The sequence below is a fragment of the Taeniopygia guttata genome, chromosome 31, assembly GCF_048771995.1.
Source record: "Taeniopygia guttata chromosome 31, bTaeGut7.mat, whole genome shotgun sequence".
NCBI lineage: Eukaryota > Metazoa > Chordata > Aves > Passeriformes > Estrildidae > Taeniopygia > Taeniopygia guttata.
The window spans coordinates 2,342,862-2,360,840 of record NC_133056.1 but is presented as its reverse complement, the minus strand read 5'-3'; the positions used below and the strand labels follow the sequence as shown (position 1 = coordinate 2,360,840).

Below are 17,979 nucleotides of genomic sequence, written 5' to 3'. Positions count from 1 at the left end.
GGGGGGGGGATTTTGGGGTCCCCCCCCCGGGTCAGAGGGGGGTGGAGTCGCCCGGGGGGGGGTCCTGGGGGGGTTTTGGGGCGCAGGAGCCCCCCAGTTCCTGCAGCAGCTGCGGGGGGAGACCCCAAAATCAGCGGGACCCCCCCAAAATCCCCCCAGACCCCCCAAAATCAGCGGGACCCCCCCAAAATCCCCCCAGACCCCCCAACATCAGCGGGACCCCCCCAAAATCCCCCCAGGGACCCCCCCAAAATCCCCCCAGACCCCCCCCCAAAATCAGCAGGACCCCCCCAAAATCCCCCGACCCCCCAAAATCATCGGGACCCCCCCAAAATCCCCCCAGGGACCCCCCCAAAATTCCCCCTGGGACCCCCCAAAATCCCCCCTGACCCCCCAACATCAGCGGGACCCCCTCCAAAATCCCCCCAGACCCCCCCCAAAATCAGCGGGACCCCCCAAAATCCCCCAGACCCCCCAAAATCATCGAGACCCCCCCAAAATCCCCCCAGACCCCCCAAAATCAGCGGGACCCCCCCAAAATCCCCCCAGACCCCCCCAAAATCAGCGAGACCACCCCAAAATCCCCCAGACCCCCCAAAATCAGCGGAACCCCCCCAAAATCCCCCCAGTCCCCCCCCAAAATCCCCCCATACCCCCCAAAATCAGTGAGACACCCCCAAAATCCCCCAGGGGACCCCCCAAAATCAGCGGGACCCCCCCAAAATCCCCCCAGACCCCCCAAAATCAGCGAGACCCCCCCAAAATCAGCGGGACCCCCCCAAAATCCCCCCAGACCCCCCCAAAATCAGCGGGACCCCCCCAAAATCCCCCCAGACCCCCCCAAAATCAGCGGGACCCCCCCAAAATCCCCCCAGACCCCCCCAAAATCAGCGGGACCCCCCCAAAATCCCCCCAGACCCCCCCAAAATCAGCGGGACCCCCCCAAAATCCCCCCAGACCCCCCCAAAATCAGCGGGACCCCCCCAAAATCCCCCCAGACCCCCCCAAAATCAGCGGGACCCCCCCAAAATCCCCCCAGACCCCCCCCCAAATCAGCGAGACCCCCCCCAAATCCCCCCGGGGACCCCCCCAAAATCCCCCTGTGCAGCCCCTCGCCCACCCCGAGGCGCGGAGATTTGGGGGGGTCCCCGGGGGGTTTGGGGGGGGCAGGACCCCATTTCCCGGTTTTTGGCCCCAAAAAACGGGGTCAGGTCGGGAAATGGGGTCACGGGGGGGGAATTTTGGGGGGGTTTGGGCTGATTTGAGGGTCCCGGGTGGGTTTTGGGGACAATTCTGGGGGGTCCCGGTTGGACTTGGAGTCTAAAACTTTTGGGGTCACTTGGAGGGTCTCGGGGTTGGATTTTGGGGTTCTGGGGGTGGATTTGGGGAGTTCCGGGGTTGGATTTGGGGGTTCCCGGGATGATTTTGGGGGTCCCGGGGTGATTTTGGGGGAATTTTGGGGGTTCCCGGGATGATTCTGGGGGTCCCGGGATAATTTTGGGGTGATTTCGGGGGATTTGGGGTCTCACCTCCTCCCAGCGGATGAATTTGCTGCCCCGCACGAGCAGCTCGGGCACCGGGACAGAACCGGAACCCGAACCCGGTACCGGGACCGAACCGGAGCCCGGGAGCGGCTCCGGGACAGAACCCGACACCGAACCCGGGACCGGGACCGGGACTGACACCGGGACCGGCTCCGGTCGCGGCGCCGCCATCGCTGCCCGTGGCGGGGGCGTGGCTAACGGGGGGCGGGGCCCGTAACGAGCTAATTACCATATGGGGCGTGGCCTAACAGGGTGTGTCCGACCGGGGCGGTTCCGCCGAACCTGAACGGGGCGTGGCCTGTCCTGGGTGTGGTCATGAGGGGCGGGGCTATGCAGATTTGAGTGAGCGGTGGGCGTGTCCGGTGGGCGTGGCCTGGCGGGACACAAAGGCGCCCCCGCCGCGGCTCCGGTGGCGGCGCGCGCACCGGGAGGGGGCGTGGCCGCCCCGGTGGGGGCGTGGCCGCTTCCGGTCGGCGGTCCCGGTATGGCGGAGCCGCGCGGCGGCCCCGGGCCCCCCCCGGCCGCGCCCGGAGCCGCCCCCGGCCCGGCCGGGCCCCGCGTCTGCTTCGCGCCCGCGGCGGCGGCGGCGGCGGCGGAGGAGGGCCCGGGGCGGGGCCGCGGGAAGGTCACGGTGCGCTACGACCGCCGCGAGCTCCGCAAGCGCCTCCACCTCGAGGAGTGGATCCTGGGGCAGCTCACGGCGCTCTACGACTGCCGGGTACCGGCGGGGCGGGGGGCGGCACCGGCACCGGGGACAGCGCGGACAGGGGCGGCACCGGAACCGGCACCGGCACCGGGAACACGCGGGGAGAGGGGAGGGACTGGCACCGGCAGCGGGACAGGGGCGGCTCCGGGATCGCCACCGGGACCCGGAACGGGGCAGGGACCGGCACCGGGATAGGACGGGGAACACGCGGAGGTGGGGGTGGGACCGGGACCGGCTCCAGAACCCCCCTCGGGACCCCAAAATCACCCCAAAATTGTCCCCGAAATCACCCCAAAATCACCTCAAAACCATCCCCAAAATCACCCCAAAATTGTCCCCGAAATCACCCCAAAATCACCTCAAAACCATCCCCAAAATCACCCGAAAAGTCACCCCAAAATCATCCCAAAATCAGCCCCAAAATCACCCCCAAATCCATCCCAAAGTCACCGCAAAACTGTCCCAAAACCAGCCCCAAAATCACCTCCAAATCCATCCCAAATCCAGCCCCATATCACCCCCAAATCCATCCCAAAATCACCCCAAAATCACCCCAAAACTGTCCCCAAAATCACCTCAAAACCAGCCCCAAAATCATCTCAAAAACTGTCCCAAAATCATCCCAAAACCATCTCCAAAATCACCTCTGAATCCATCCCAAAACCAGCCCCATATCATCCCCAAATCGATCCCAAAGTCACCCCAAAACTTTCCCTGAAATCACCCCAAAATCACCTCAAAGCCATCCCAAAATCATCTCAAAACTGTCCCAAAATCACCTCAAAACCAGCCCCAAAATCACCCCCAAATCCAGCCGCGTATCACCTCCAAAACCATCCCAAATCCATCCCAAAATCACCCCGAAATCACCCCAAAATCACCCCAAAATCCCCCCAAACCCGCAGGAGGAGGAGATCCCGGAGCTGGAGATCGACGTGGATGAGCTGCTGGACATGGAGAGCGACGGCGCCCGCAGCGCCCGCGTGCAGGTACGGCCCAAAATTGTCCAAAATCAGCCCGGAATTGTCCAAAATCAGCCCGAAATTGTCCAAAATCAGCCCAAAATTGTGCACAATCACCCCAAAATTGTCCAAAATCAGCCCAAAATTGTCCAAAATCAGCCTGAAATTGTCCACAATCACCCCGAAATTGTCCAAAATCAGCCCAAAATCGCCCGAGATAAGCCCAAAATTGTCCAAACCAGCCTGAAATTGTCCTAACCAGCCCAAAATTGCCCAAAATCAGCCCAAAATCACCCCAAAACCAGTCCAAACCAGCCCAAAACCAGCCTAGAATGGTCCAAAATCAGCCCAAAATCGTCAAAACTCAGCCCAAAGCACCCCAAAACCATCCCCAAACCACTGAAATCACCCAAAACCACCCCAAAATCATGTGAAACCACCCAAAACCGCCCCAAACCATGAAAAATAATCCCAAAGTCACCCCAAATATCGCTGCAAATCAACCCAAAAATAACGCCAAAAATCACCACAAGTCCCTTGCAAAGTCCGCCCCCAAACCATCCCAAAATCACCCCAAATCACCCAAAAATTGCCCCAAAATCTGCCCAAACTCCCCCAAAATCTGGGTGGGGGTTGAGGGACCCCTCCCCCCTCCCTCCCCAAATTTTGGGGACCCCAAATTCTGACACCGCCCCCCCCCCCCCCCCAGGAGATCCTCGTGGACTGTTACAAACCCACCGAGGTGAGCCGGGTTTGGGGCAGTTTGGGGCTTTTTGGGGATTTTGGGGAGTTTGGGGCAGTTTGGGGATTTTCGGGGAATTTTTAGGGGGGAGATTTGGGGGGGGATTTTTGGGAGAGACCCCCCAAAAATCTGGGGGGAATTTCGGGGATTTTTGGGAAGGAATTTGGGGAGGTTTTGAGGGATTTTGGGAAGGAATTTGGGGAGGTTTTGGGGGGATTTTGAGGAGGTTTTGAGAAGGAATTTTGGGGATTTTTGGGAAGGTTTTTGGGGGAAACTTCAGGGATTTTGGGAGGGAATTTGGGGATGTTTTGTGGAGATTTTGGGAAGGAATTTGGGGAGGTTTTGGGGGAATTTGGGAAGGAATTTGGGAAAGTTTTGGGGGGATTTTGAGGAGGTTTTGAGAAGGAATTTTGGGGATTTTTGGGGGAATTTTGGGAAGGAATTTGGGGGGATTTTGGGGGAATTTTGGGAAGGAATTTGGGGAGGTTTTGGGGGGATTTTGGGCGGGGGAATTTGGGGGATCCCCGAAGGATTTTGGGGTCCCCTGACCCCCCTTCCCCCCCCCCCAGGCGTTCGTGGGGGATCTCCTGGAGAAGATTCGGGGGATGCAGAAACTCAACACCCCCCAGAAGAAATGACCCCAAAATCCAGGGGAACCCCCCCCAAAATCCCGGGGGAATCCCCCAAAATTCGGGGGAACCCCCAAACCTCGGGGGGAACCCCCCAATCTCATCCCCCCGCCCCAATTTCGGGGAACTCCTCCATTTTTGGGGTCCCCCCTGCAGCGATAATCACGCCCCCCCTCCCCCCCACTGGTTTTGGGGGGTCCTGGGAGGGATTTGGGGGGAATTTGGGGGTTTTGGGGGTTTTTTTTAGGTTTTTTTTTAAATTTCGGGGTTGGGGGGGTTTGGGGTTGTTTTTATATGGGTTTAATAAAAGCAGCTTTGACATTTTCGGGGTTGGCCCCGTTTTGGTCCTTTCCCACCCCAAAAAAAACCCCAAAAACCTTCGGTTTAACCCTTTATTGACCCCAAAATGCGGGGCTTTCCCCACAAAAAGTCCCAAAGAAAATCGAGGGGGGGACCCCAAAATCTCGGGTTTGGGAGGGGGGGCCGGGAAGGGGGCAGGGTTTGGGGGAAATTTGGGGGGTTTTGGGGTCCCCCTAAAGCTCCGGGCGCCGCTCGATCTTCAGCAGCTCCACCTCGAAAATCAGCACGGCCCCCCCTAAAAACGGGGGGGTCAGCACCCCAAAATCCCCCCAAAAATCACTCAACATCACCCTAAAATCACCCCAAAAATCCCCCCGAAATCCCCCCAAAAATCACCCAAAATCACCCTGAAATGACCACAAAAATCACCCCAATATTACCCCAAAAATCACCCCAAATGCCCCCAAAAATTACCCAAAATCACCCTGAAATGACCCCAAAAATCACCACAAAATCACCCCAAATACTCCCAAAAAAACATCCCAACAATCCCCCCAAAAATCACCCTTAAATGACCCCAAAAATCACCACAAAATCACCCCAAAAACTCCCCAAAAATCATCCCAAAAATCATCCCGAAATTATCCCAAAATCCCCCCCAAAATCACCACAAAATCCCCCCAAAATAACCCCGAAATCCCCCCAAAAATCCCCCAAAACCCCTCCCGAACCCCAAAATTCCCAACTTTCACCCCAAAATCCCCCTGGGGGGGGCAGGACTCACCTGGGATTTTTGGGGGGGCCCCTCGGTCCCCATAACCTGGGGGGGGATGGGCAGGGTCAGGGGGGCCTTTTGGGGTTCTCCCCCAAATTTGGGGCTTTTTCCCCCATTTTTGGGTCCCTTTTTTTGGGTTTTTTTCCCCCCAATTTTTGGAGTCCTTTTTTGGGGTTTTTCCCCCCAATTTTGGGGGTCCCTTTGTGGTTTTTTTTTTCCCTTTTCCTCCCAATTTTTGGGTTCCCTTTTTGGTTTTCCCCCCACCAATGTTTGGGTCCCTTTTCTGGGGCTTTTCCCCCCAATTTTTGCGGTCCTTTTTTGGGGTTCCCCCCCCCCTTTCTCCCCAATTTTTGGGGTCCCTTTTGGGGTTTTTTTCCCCCTTTCCCCAAATTTTTGGGGTCCTCCATTTGCAGGATGTTTCCCCCATTTTTAGGGTCCCCCTCCCCAATTTTTGGGGTTTTTTTGGGGTTTTTTCCCCCAATTTTGGGTCTCCTTCCCCCAGGTTTTTGGGATTCCCTCCCCACCCAAATTTTGGGGTTTTTTTCCCCATTTTGGGGTCGGTTTTGGGGTCTCACCCAGCTCCGGGGGGATCACGAGCTTCCTCTTCTCCCCCTCGCACATCCTGGGGAACCAAAATCCCGGAAATTCCACCCAAAATCCCGGAAATTCCACCCAAAATCCCGGGAATTCCACCCAAAATCCCAAAATCCCAGGAATTCTCCCCAAAATCCCAAAATCCCAGGAATTCTCCCCAAAATCCCAGAATTCTCCCCAAAATCACAGAATTCTCCCCAAAATCCCAGAAATTCCACCCAAAATCCCAGAAATTCCACCCAAAATCCCGGAAATTCCACCCAAAATCCTGGAATTCTCCCCAGAATCCCGGGAATTCCACCAAAAATCCCGGGAATTCCACCCAAAATCCCGGGAATTTCCCCCTCCCCCATTTATGAGGGTCCCAGTGCCCCTCCCAGTGCTCCCAGTTCAGCGGTCAGCGCTGGTCAGTGGTCAGCTGGTCACTCAGGGGTCACTCAGGGTCACTCAGGGGTCAGTGGTCACTCAGGGTCACTCAGGGTCACTCAGTGGTCACTCAGGGTCACTCAGGGTCACTCAGCGGTCAGTGGTCACTCAGGGGTCACTCGGGGGCCACTCAGGGGTCACTCAGAGGTCAGTTGGTCACTCAGGGGTCACTCAGGGGTCACTCAGGGGTCAGTGGTCACTCAGGGTCACTCAGGGGTCACTCAGTGGTCACTCAGGGGTCAGTTGGTCACTCAGGGGTCACTCAGGGGTCACTCAGGGGTCACTCAGGAGTCACTCAGCGGTCAGTGGTCACTCAGGGGTCAGTTGGTCACTCAGGGGTCACTCAGGGTCACTCAGTGGTCAGTTGGTCACTCAGGGGTCACTCAGTGGTCACTCAGGGGTCACTCAGGGGTCACTCAGGGGTCACTCAGGGGTCAAGGGTCACTCAGGGGTCACTCAGGGTCACTCAGCGGTCAGTGGTCACTCAGGGGTCACTCAGGGTCACTCAGCGGTCAGTGGTCACTCACCCCAGCAGCCCCTGGTCCCAGCCCTTGATGACCTGTCCGGTGCCCAGCGAGAACACGAACGGCTGTTCCCGACTGCGGCTGCTGTCGAAGGGGGTCCCGTCCTCCAGCGTGCCCTGACCAGTACAGACCAGTATGAACCAGTATGGACTGGTACGGATCGGTACAGACCAGTATAAACCAGTATGGACTGGTACAGACCAGTATAACCAGTATGGACTGGTACAGACCGGTATAAACCAGTATGGACTGGTACGAATCAGTATAAACCAGTATGGATCGGTACGGACCGGTACAGACCAGTATAACCAGTATAACCAGTATAACCAGTATAACCAGTACCGAGTAGTGCAGGGTCAGCACTCCCAGTATAACCAGTATAACCAGTACCGAGTAGTGCAGGGTCAGCACTCCCAGTATAACCAGTATCACCAGTATAACCAGTACCGAGTAGTGCAGGGTCAGCACTCCCAGTATGACCAGTATAACCAGTATAACCAGTACCGAGTAGTGCAGGGTCAGCACTCCCAGTATGACCAGTATAACCAGTATAACCAGTACCGAGTAGTGCAGGGTCAGCACTCCCAGTATAACCAGTATAACCAGTATAACCAGTACCGAGTAGTGCAGGGTCAGCACGTCTCCCCGCCGCGATCTCTCCCCGCAGCGCTCCGGCCGCCGCCTCACCCCGATCTGGACCTTTCGGGGCTCCCCCGCCTGGGGGCGCTCCGGGGGCAGCGCCAGCGCCAGCGCCAGCAGCAGCCACTGCGGGGACACAATTAACGCTCATTAGCGGCAATTAACGGCGATTAACAGCAATTAGTGTCATTTATTGTCACTTTAAAATCAATTATTGTCGGTTATTGTCACCCTGAGCGTCCCCGGCAGTGCCAGCAGCAGCCACTGGGGGGCGACAGAGAACGTTATTTATTGTCATTTATTGCAGTTTATTGTCATTTATTGTCATTTATTGTCACTTCAATATAATTTATTGTCATTTATTGTCATTTATCGTCACTTCAATGTCATTTATTATCGTTTATTGTCATTTATTATCATTTATTGTCATTTATTATCGTTTATTGTCAGTTATTGTCAATTATTGTCACCCTGAGCGTCCCCGGCAGCGCCAGCAGCAGCCACTGGGGGAGCGACAGAGAACGTCAATTATTGTCATTTATTGTCATTTATTGTCAGTTATTGTCATTTATTGTCATTTATCGTCACTTCAATGTCATTTATCGTCACTTCAATGTAATTTATTATCATTTATTGTCAGTTATTGTCGCTTCAATGTAATTAATTATCGTTTATTGTCAGTTATTGTCACTGCAATGTCATTTATTATCATTTATTGTCATTTATTGTCAATTATTTATTGTCATTTATTGTCATTTATTGTCATTTATTGTCACGTCAATGTCATTTATTATCGTTTATTGTCATTTATTGTCACTGGGCGTCCCCGGCAGCGCCAGCAGCAGCCACTGGGGGGCGACACCGGCAGCGTCACTTGGTGCCATTTATTGTCACTTTGTGTCACTTATTGTCATATATTGTAATTTAACGTCACCTTAAAATCATTTATTGCCACCTTAACATCATTTCTTGTTATTTATTGTCACCTTAATGTCATTTACTGCCACCTATTGCCATTTGTTGTCATTTATTGTCACCTTAAAATCATTTATTGTCACTTAACTGCAACTTATTGTCACCTTAATGCCATTTATTGTCATATAAATGTCATTTATCACCATTCGATGTCACTTACTGTCACTTATTTGCAGTTTATTGTCATTTATTCCCATTCAATGTCACTCACAGTCACTTATTGTCACTTATTGGCAACTTAGTGTCGTTTATTGCCACTTAAACGTCATTTGTTGTCACTTTAATGTTATTTACTGTCACTTTTTGTCACTTATTGCCATTTATTGTCACTTTTTGTCCCTCCCGTCCCACCCGCTGGGGGGCGCTGTCACCGGGCGTGCCCGTGACGTCACCGCCGCCGCGCCGATGACGTCACGGAACCCCCAAACCGGCCCCTCCCCCGGGACCCCCCCAAAACCCCCGGGCCCGATGGGCCCCGCCCCTCCCCCACCCCCACCGGCCCCGCCGCCCCAAAAACGGCCCCGGGACCCCCCCGGGGCTCCCCCCGCCCCCCGGGGCCGCCCCCAGCCCCTCAGGGACCCCCCCGGGCCCTCCGCAGCGCCCCCCACCCCAAAATTCCGTACGGGGACCCCCCAAATCCGCCCCTCCCCCCCAAAATCCCGTCCCGGGACCCCCAAAATCCGCCCCTCCCCCCCCCCCGGCACCTCCGCCGCCATCGCGGTGCCCCTCGCGATCACGTGACCGCCGCCGCGCCGCTTCCGCTCCCCTGATTGGCCGCCTGGCGGTCACGTGGAGCGCCCCGGAAGCGGAAGCGGCGGCGATGGCGGCGCGGCGCGCGGTCGCCATGGTAACGGCGGGGCCGGGGGCGCTCATTAATTAATTAACCCCCGGATCGCCGCTAATTAGCGCCGCCCTGCGCCTCATCTGCATGGAGAGCCCCCCCCCGGTGCGGCCGCTGGCTGGCTGCGGGGCTCGGGACGGCGTTAATTGGCGTTAATTAGTGCCGAGGGGGAAATTAGCCGTGTTAGGGGGTAATTAACGCTTATTAGCGGTAATTAGAGCGGCGCGCGCTGCCGGACATCAGCCGGCGCTAAATAAGTTGTCAATGTTTTGCTAACTCATGATCAGCGGTAATTAAGGGCCTAATTAACATTGATTATTAATTAATTAGCGTTAATTAACAGGTGGTTTGTTGGTAATTAATCACTGATAATTCCCTGTGTGATTAGCAGACGTTAATGGCGTTATTAATAACCATTAGGAGCTTAGGGGCTGTTAATAGCCTAAACAAAGGCAATTAACAGGTTAATTAGCAATAATTAAGAGTCTGACCGTGGGAGTTGTTGAGTTAATTAGTGAGTTAATTGTTTAGGTAATTAGTGTCCTGATTAACCGTAGTTATGCCTGTCACTCACACAACAACAATTGTCGGGTTAATTTGTGGTTAAATAAGGGTTAATTAAGGATTATTTTGTGATTAATTGATGGTTAATTAAGTGTTAATTAAGGATTAATTAGTTGCTAATTAAAGCGTTAATTGCAGGGGCTCTGGGCCGCCCTTCCCCCCCCAGGCTGGGCCCGGCCCTGGAGGGGCCTCAGCAGCAGGTGAGACCAAAACGGCCCAAAATGGCCCAAAAACGCCCAAAACGGCCCAAAATGGCCCAAAATTGGCCCAAAACGACCCAATATGGCCCCAGAATATCCCCAAATATCCCCAAAATGCCCCAAAATCCCTAAAATCCCTAAAATCCAAAAAAAACCCCAAAATGCCCCAAAATCCCCCTAAAATGCCCAAACTGCCCCAAATATTGAAAAACTGCCCCAAAATGCTGCAAAATCCTCCAATCTGGCCCCAAAAATGCCCCAAAAACCCCCCCAAATATCCCAAAAATGCCCTAGAATGTCCCAAAATCTCCCCAATAATGCCCCAGAAATCCCAAAAAAAATCCCAAAAAATCCCAAAAAAATGCCCAAAATGCCCAAAAATGCCCAAAATGCCCCAAATCCCCTCAGGCCGGGTCCCCCTGACCCCCACTCGGTGCTGGGGGTCCAGCCCGGGGCCTCCCCCCGCGAGATCCGGGCGGCGTTTCTGCAGCGCTGCAAGGAGGTACTGGGGGAACTGGGACAAACTGGGACAAACTGGGACAAACTGGGACAAACTGGGACAAACTGGGACAAACTGGGAGCCCCTCGGGCCCTGCCCAGTGTCCCTGGGGGGGGTCTCGGTTTTGGGGCCCCCTCCCCACCCATTTCCCCCCAGGTTCACCCCGACGGGGACCCCTCGGACCCCTCCCGCCACGGCCGCTTCCTGCGCCTGGCCGAGGCCTACGCGGCCCTGAGGGACCCCCGGGGACCCCCCGGGACCCCCCCCCGCCCCGGGACCCCCCCCGGCCCCGGGACCCCCCCCAGGTAATGGGGCTGGGGGCGGGGAGGGGCCTGGGGGGGTCCTGGGTGGAGGTTTTGGGGGTTGGGGGTGGTCCTGGGGGGGTCCCTCAGGATATGGGGTGGATCCCTGGATTCCTGGGGGGTCCTGGGGGGGGCCTCTGAGGGTCTGGGGGGATCCCTGAGGGTCCTGGGGGGGTCCCTGAGGGTCCTGTGGGGGTCCCTGAGGGTCCTGGGGGGCCCTAAGTGGTCCCTGACAGTTGGGGGGAGGTCCCAGGGGGTCCCTGAGTGTTGGGGGTGGTCCTGGGGGGGGGTCCTGGGTTCCTGGAGGGGTTCCTGGGGTGTCCCTGGTGGTTCTGGGGGGGATCCCGGTGGTCCCTGAGGGTCCTGGGGGGGTCCCTGAGGGTCCTGGGGGTTCCCTGAGGATTCTGGGGGGTCCTGGGGGGGGTCCCTGAGGGTCCTGGGGGGGCCTAAGTGGTCCCTGGCAGTTGGGGGGAGGTCCCGGGGGGGGGTCCCTGGTGGTTCTGGGGGGTCCTGGGGGGGTCCCTGGGGGTTATGGGGGGGTCCCTGAGGGTCCTGGGGGGGTCCCTGAGGGTCCTGGGGGGGCCTAAGTGGTCCCTGGCAGTTGGGGGGAGGTCCCAGGGGGTCCCTGAGTGTTGGGGGTGGTCCTGGGGGGGGGTCCTGGGTTCCTGGAGGGGTTCCTGGGGTGTCCCTGGTGGTTCTGGGGGGGATCCCGGTGGTCCCTGAGGGTCCTGGGGGGGTCCCTGGTGGTTCTGGGGGGTCCTGGGGGGGTCCCTGGGGGTTATGGGGGGGTCCCTGAGGGTCCTGGGGGGTTCCCTGAGGGTCCTGAGGGGGCCTAAGTGGTCCTGACAGTTGGAGGGAGGTCCCAGGGGGTCCCTGAGTGTTGGGGGTGGTCCTGGGGGGGGGTCCTGGGTTCCTGGAGGGGTTCTTGGGGGGTCCCTGGTGGTTCTGGGGGGTGTCCTGGGTGGGTCCCGGGGGTCCCTGTGGGTCCTGGGGGGGTCCCTGGTGGTTCTGGGGGGTGCCTGGTGGTTGGGGGTCCCGGGGGTCCCAGCGGTGCCGCGTCCCCAGCGGGGCCAGCCCCGGCTGGGAGCAGAACCGGCGGCACTGGGAGCAGAACCGGCGGCACTGGGAGGAGAACCGGCGGTACTGGGAGCAGTTCCGACCCCCCCGGGACCCCCCCCGAGCCCCCCACCGGCGCCTCCTGGGGCTGCTGCTGCTGCTGATGGCCCTGGGGGGGCTGGCCCATGGGCTGGCCTACAGGTGGGACCCCGAAATGGGGCTGGGGGCCCCGAAAATGGGGCTGGGGGCTTGGAAATGCGGCTGGGGACCCCGAAAACGGGGCTGGGGGCCCCGAAAATGGGGCTGGGGGCTTGGAAATGCGGCTGGGGACCCCGAAAACGGGGCTGGGGGCTGTGAAAACGGGGCTGGGGGACCCCGAAATGGGGCTGGGGGCCCCGAAAATGGAGCTGGGGACCCCAAAAACGGGGCTGGGGGCTGTGAAAACGGGGCTGGGGGAACCAGAAACGGGGCTGGGCGCCCCAGAAACAGGGCTGGGCGCTCGGAAATGGGGCAGGGGGCTGCAAATATGGGGCTGGGGGCTGCGAATATGGGGCTGGGGGCTGTGAATATGGGGCTGGGGGCCTCGAAAATAGGGCTGGGGGCCCCGAAAACGGGGATGGGGACCCCAAAAATGGGGCTGGGGGGACCAGAAATGGGGCTGGGGGCTCGGAAATGGGGCTGGAGCTACTGAAAATGGGGCTGGGGGCTTGGAAATGGGGCTGGGGGATCCAAAAATGGGGCTGGGGGTACAGAAAACAAGGCACTGAAAATCCCAAAATTGGATCCTAAAATGGGTCTGGGGTTGGGGCGATGCCCCTGGATTTTGGGGTGAATTTGGGGTGGATTTTGGGGTGAATTCAGAGTGGATTTTGGGGTGAATTTGGGGTGGATTTTGGGGTGAATTTGGGGTGGGTTTTGGGGTGATTTCGGGGTGGGTTTTGGGGTGAATTAACAGTGGATTTTGGGGTGAATTAACAGTGAATTTTGGGGTGAATTCGGGGTGGGTTTTGGAATGAATTCGGAGTGGGTTTTGGGGTGAATTCAGAGTGGATTTTGGGGTGAATTTAGAGTGGATTTTGGGGTGAATTCGGGGTGGGCTTTGGGGTGAATTCAGAGTGGATTTTGGGGTGAATTTAGAGTGGATTTTGGGGTGCATTTTGGGTGATTTTGGGGTGAATTCAGAGTGGATTTTGGGGTGAATTTGGGGTGGGTTTTGGGGTGATTTCGGGGTGGATTTTGGGGTGAATTAACAGTGGATTTTGGGGTGAATTAACAGTGAATTTTGGGGTGAATTCGGGGTGGGTTTTGGAATGAATTCGGAGTGGGTTTTGGGGTGAATTCAGAGTGGATTTTGGGGTGAATTTAGAGTGGATTTTGGGGTGCATTTTGGGTGATTTTGGGGTGAATTCAGAGTGGTTTTGGGATGAATTTATAGTGGATTTTGGGGTGAATTCAGGGTGGATTTTGGGGTGAATTCAGGGTGGATTTTGGGGTGAATTCGGGGTAGATTTTGGGGTGAATTCGGGGTGGATTTGGGGTGAATTCAGAGTGGATTTTGGGGTGAATTCAGAGTGGATTTTGGGGTGAATTCAGGGTGGGATTTGTATGATTTTGGGGTGAATTCAGAGTGGATTTTGGGGTGAATTCGGGGTGGGGTTTGTATGATTTTGGGGTGAATTTGGTGTGATTTTGGGGTGGTTTTGGGGTGCTTTGCCCCCCAGGTACGTGGCCGGGGCTCACGCCGCCTTCCTGGACGAGCGGGACCGGGAGCTGCGCGCGGCCTACGAGAGAGCCCGGAGCCGGTGGGGGTCCCGGGGGGGATTTGGGGGGTCCCGGGGGGGCTGGGGGGGGGGTCGGGGACATTTGGGGGTCGCTGGGGAGGGGGAGGGGGTGAGGAGGGGTCGTGGGGGGGGGTCTCTGTCCCCTCCCCCCCCGACCTCTGACCCCTGACCCGCAGGGCGGGGTCGCACGAGGAGCTGGTGAGGCGGCTGCGGGAGAGGGGGAGGGGCCGGGGAGGGGGAGGGGGAGGGGAGGGGTCCTGACCCTCCCCCTCCCCCCCCCGCTGCCCTCCGAGCCCTCCCCCCACCTCTTGCCCCTCCCCCCCGCGCTCGGCCGGGAGCCCCCAGGTGAGGCTGGGGTGGGGGAGGGGCGGGGATTCCCCCCAGAGGGAATCCCCGGGTGGGGGAGGGGCGGGGATCCCCCCCATGGGTGGGGGAGGGGCGGGGATCCCCCCCCCAGAGGGAATCCCCGGGTGGGGGAGGGGCGGGGATCCCCCGGGTTCCCCAAGCCACACCCACCCGCTCTCAGGCCACGCCCCCTCCCCTCAGGAGCTCTCGCGCCTATTTTTGGCCACGCCCCTTTTCCCCCTCACGTTCTTTCCCGCCCCCCTTTTCGGCCACACCCCCTTCCCGCTCCTATTGGCTCCCTTCGGCCCCGCCCCTCCCTCCCGCGCCTCTGATTGGCTGCGCGGCGCCCTTCGTCCCACGTGACCGCGGGTCCTTCAGGGAGCCGTGGCCATGTCGAGGGCGGCGCGCTCGGTGCGGGCCGCGGCCGGGGCCAGGCCGGGCCCGGGGGCGGCCCCGAGGCCGGTCCGGATCATCATCCCGGCGGGCGGGGCCGCCCCGGGACCGCCGCTGGGGCCGGTGCTGGGGCAGGTGCGGGGAGCCCGGGGGGGTTTTGGGGTGTCCCGGTGCCCCCGCGGCCCGGCCCGACCTTTCCTCCCCGGTGCTTCCTCAGCGCGGCGTCCCCATCGCCGCCTTCTGCAAAGATTTCAACGAGCGCACCCGGGACATCAAGCCCGGGGTCCCGCTGCGGGTCCGGCTGCTCGTGCATGTGAGTGGGGGGAGGGTCTGAGGGGGGGACACCGGGACCCCCCCGGGGCACCGGGACCCCCCCGGTGACTCCCCCGTGATCCCCCCTCAGCCTGACCGGACCTACTCGCTGAGCATCGGGACCCCCCCCACCTCCTACTTCCTCAAGGCCGTGGCCGGAGTGGAGAAAGGATCGGCCAGACCCGGTCAGGGGCGGTTTGGGGGTCCTGGGGGCAAATTTGGGGGTCCTGAAGGGGAATTTGGGTGTCCTGAGGGGGAATTGGGGGGGACTCTGGGGAGGCTGGAGGAATCCTGGGGGGGAATTTGGGGATCCTGAGGAGGAATTGGGGGTCCTGAGGGGGAATTGAGGGGGAATTTGGGGGTCCTGGGAGGGAATTTGGGGTCCTGAGAGGGATTTGGGGGTACTGAGATGGGATTTGGGGATTCTGGGGGGAAATTTGGGGATCCTGAAGGGGGAAATTTGGGGATCCTGAAGGGGGAATTTGGGGTCCTGATTGGGAATTTGGGATTCTGAGGAGGAATTTGGGGTCATAGGGGGGATTTTGGGAGTCCTGAGGGAGACTTTAGGATGCTGGGGGGGGGAGAATTGGGGTCCCGAGGGAGAATTTGGGGTCCTGGGGGGGGGAATCTGGGGGGCCTGGAGGGCAATTTGGGGTCTTGGGGGGAATTTGGGGTCCTGGGGAGGCTGGTGGGCTCTTGGGGAGGATTTTGGGGCTCCTGGGGGGATTTTGGGGTTCCTGGGGGGATTTTGGGGTTCCTGGGGGGATTTTAGCGGGGATTTTGGGGTTCCTGGGGGGATTTTGGGGTTCCTGGGGGGATTTTAGCGGGAATTTTGGGGTTCCTGGGGGGATTTTAGCAGGGATTTTGGGGTTCCTGGGGGGATTTTAGGGGATTTTGGGGTTCCTGGTGGGCTCTTGGGGAGGATTTTGGGGCTCCTGGGGGGATTTTGGGGTTCCTGGGGGGATTTTAGCAGGGATTTTGGGGTTCCTGGGGGGATTTTAGCGGGGATTTTGGGGTTCCTGGGGGGATTTTAGCGGGGATTTGGGGGATTTTGGGGTTCCTGCCCCTCACTGAGCGCTCCCCCAGGCCACGAGCCGGCCGGGCTGGTGTCGCTGGCGCAGCTCTTCGAGGTGGCCGTGGCCAAGCAGAGGGACCCGGCGGTGGCCGCCCGGGGGACGTCGCTGCCCGCCCTGCTGGGCTCCGTGCTGGGCTCGGCCCGCAGCCTCGGCCTGCTCGTGGTGCCCAGGTGGGACACGGCCCCTCAGCTGGGCCTGGGACCCCCAAAACTGACCCAGAACCGGCCCCTGAGACTGAGCCCGACACCCCCAAAACCTGACCCAGAACCGGCCCTGAGACCCCCAAAACTGACCCAGAACCGGCCCTGAGACTGAGCCTGGGGCCCCCAAAACTGACCCAGAACCGGCCCCTAAAACTGAGCCTGAGACCCCCAAAACTGACCCAGAACCGGCCCCTGAGACTGAGCCTGGGACCCCCAAAACTGACCCAGAACCGGCCCTGAAACCGGCCCTGAGACCCCCGAAACTGACCCAGAACCGGCCCTGAGACCCCCAAAAGCTGACCCTAAAACTGAGCCTGAGACCCCCAAAAGCTGAGCCTGAGACTGAGCCTGAGACCCCCCAAAAACTGACCCTAAAACTGAGCCTGACACCCCAAAAACTGACCCTGAGACCTCCAAAACCTGACCCCTGACCCCCAGGCTGACCGCCCAGGCCGTGGCCGGTGCCCAGGCTGACCCCTGACCTTTGACCCCCGGCTGACCCCTGACCTTTGACCCCCCAGGCTGACCGCCCAGGCCGTGGCCAATGCCCAGGGTGACCCCTGACCTTTGACCCCCAGGCTGACCGCCCAGGCCGTGGCAGTGCCCAGGCTGACCCCTGACCTTTGACCCCCAGGCTGACCGCCCAGGCCGTGGCAGTGCCCAGGCTGACCCCTGACCTTTGACCCCCAGGCTGACCGCCCAGGCCGTGGCCGATGTCCAGCGGCGCCGCCGGGAGCTCCAGGCGGCCGCAGCCGCCCCGGACGGGCAGGAGGAGGACGAGGGGGGGGCCCGGAGGAAGTGACCCCAAAAAACCCCCAAAAAACCCCCCAAAAAACCCCAAAACCTCGGGGGAACCCCCAATAAAGAAGCTCCTCCCACGGCCCCGCCCACCTGGAGTTTTTGGGGGGGTCCCCTCAGTTTTGGGGAGCGCCTTGGGCCTTCATCAGCATCCTCATCTTCCTCATCCTCACCCCAATTCCTGCCTCATCTTCCTCCTCTTTCATCCCCTTTATCGTCCCTCATCTTCATCCTCACCTTCTCCATCCTCATCCTCCTCCTCACCCCAATCCCTGCTTCATCTTCCTCCTCGTCCACCTCCTTCATCCTCCTCATCCTCTTTCATCCCCTTTATTCTCCCTCATCTTCCTCATCCTCACCCCAATTCCTGCCTCATCTTCCTCCTCCTTCATCCCCTTTATCGTCCCTCATCTTCATCCTCACCTTCTCCATCCTCATCCTCCTCCTTCCTCCTCCTCATCCTCCTTCACCCCCTTTATTCTCCCTCATCTTCCTCCCTCCCCTCCTCATCCTCATCCCAGTTCCTCCCTCATCTTCCTCCTTCATCCCCCCCTCCCTCCTCATCCTCCCCCCCCCAAAAACCGCTGCTGTTGCCATGGAAACGCCTCGGGGAGGGGGGGAATCCCCGGGAATTTTGGGGAGAAACTCGGGAATTTTGGGGTGGGGGGGGACTCAGGAATTTTGGGAAGAAACTCGGGAATTTTTGGGGGGGTACTCGGGAATTTTGGGGGGGGGGGGGGAGTCGGGAATTTTGGGGACAGACTCCGGAATTTTGGGGGGGACGGGGGGAGAT

General features: G+C 59.0%; 3 protein-coding genes across 10 annotated transcripts; 2 read left to right on the top strand and 1 right to left on the bottom strand.

The window, feature by feature from the left end:
- Positions 1 to 1,908: 1,908 nt before the first annotated feature.
- Positions 1,909 to 4,909, top strand: PPP1R14B (protein phosphatase 1 regulatory inhibitor subunit 14B). Its single transcript, XM_041712125.2, has 4 exons — positions 1,909 to 2,262; positions 3,156 to 3,239; positions 3,922 to 3,954; positions 4,524 to 4,909. Exons 1-4 carry the CDS (start codon positions 2,029 to 2,031, stop codon positions 4,590 to 4,592), a joined length of 420 nt encoding a protein of 139 aa, XP_041568059.1. The 5' UTR covers positions 1,909 to 2,028; the 3' UTR covers positions 4,593 to 4,909.
- Positions 4,910 to 4,961: 52 nt separating this feature from the next.
- On the bottom strand, positions 4,962 to 9,638 carry FKBP2 (FKBP prolyl isomerase 2). The gene is made up of 6 exons (XM_041712126.2): positions 9,521 to 9,638; positions 7,821 to 7,967; positions 7,206 to 7,318; positions 6,234 to 6,280; positions 5,668 to 5,703; positions 4,962 to 5,178 (listed from the first exon to the last, which is right to left on the bottom strand). The coding sequence occupies exons 1-6, from the start codon at positions 9,530 to 9,532 to the stop codon at positions 5,117 to 5,119; spliced, it is 417 nt and encodes a 138-aa protein (XP_041568060.1). The 5' UTR covers positions 9,533 to 9,638; the 3' UTR covers positions 4,962 to 5,116.
- MRPL11 (mitochondrial ribosomal protein L11) lies at positions 9,578 to 17,268 on the top strand. 8 transcript variants are annotated; one of them, XM_072920388.1, is made up of 8 exons: positions 9,578 to 9,663; positions 10,360 to 10,421; positions 10,830 to 10,923; positions 11,077 to 11,225; positions 12,288 to 12,479; positions 14,000 to 14,080; positions 14,236 to 14,404; positions 15,015 to 15,099. In XM_072920388.1, exons 1-7 carry the CDS (start codon positions 9,637 to 9,639, stop codon positions 14,318 to 14,320), a joined length of 690 nt encoding a protein of 229 aa, XP_072776489.1. In that variant the 5' UTR covers positions 9,578 to 9,636; the 3' UTR covers positions 14,321 to 14,404; positions 15,015 to 15,099. The 8 variants fall into 8 exon arrangements, with proteins under 8 accessions (XP_072776489.1, XP_041568056.1, XP_041568055.1 ...); XM_041712122.2 differs by lacking the exons at positions 9,578 to 9,663; positions 10,360 to 10,421; positions 10,830 to 10,923; ... (2 more) ...; positions 14,000 to 14,080; positions 14,236 to 14,404 and adding exons at positions 14,735 to 14,932; positions 15,201 to 15,294; positions 16,196 to 16,355; positions 17,023 to 17,135 and having other exon boundaries at positions 15,015 to 15,110; XM_041712121.2 differs by lacking the exons at positions 9,578 to 9,663; positions 10,360 to 10,421; positions 10,830 to 10,923; ... (2 more) ...; positions 14,000 to 14,080; positions 14,236 to 14,404 and adding exons at positions 14,735 to 14,932; positions 15,201 to 15,294; positions 16,196 to 16,355; positions 16,967 to 17,030 and having other exon boundaries at positions 15,015 to 15,110.
- The last annotated feature ends 711 nt before the right edge of the window (positions 17,269 to 17,979 follow it).

Excerpts from the sequence above, each read along its gene's own strand:
- PPP1R14B (XM_041712125.2), top strand. The coding sequence starts at position 2,029 with ATGGCGGAGCCGCGCGGCGGCCCCGGGCCCCCCCCGGCCGCGCCCGGA. Across the intron at positions 2,263-3,155 it reads CGGCGCTCTACGACTGCCGG|GAGGAGGAGATCCCGGAGCT; the intron begins GTACCGGCGGGG and ends CCAAACCCGCAG. Across the intron at positions 3,240-3,921 it reads CCCGCAGCGCCCGCGTGCAG|GAGATCCTCGTGGACTGTTA; the intron begins GTACGGCCCAAA and ends CCCCCCCCCCAG.
- FKBP2 (XM_041712126.2), bottom strand. Across the intron at positions 7,319-7,820 it reads TGCTGACCCTGCACTACTCG|GGCACGCTGGAGGACGGGAC; the intron begins GTACTGGTTATA and ends TGTACTGGTCAG. Across the intron at positions 6,281-7,205 it reads TGGGACCAGGGGCTGCTGGG|GATGTGCGAGGGGGAGAAGA; the intron begins GTGAGTGACCAC and ends TTGGTTCCCCAG.
- MRPL11 (XM_072920388.1), top strand. The coding sequence starts at position 9,637 with ATGGCGGCGCGGCGCGCGGTCGCCATG. Across the intron at positions 10,422-10,829 it reads TGGAGGGGCCTCAGCAGCAG|GCCGGGTCCCCCTGACCCCC; the intron begins GTGAGACCAAAA and ends AAATCCCCTCAG. Across the intron at positions 10,924-11,076 it reads TTCTGCAGCGCTGCAAGGAG|GTTCACCCCGACGGGGACCC; the intron begins GTACTGGGGGAA and ends ATTTCCCCCCAG.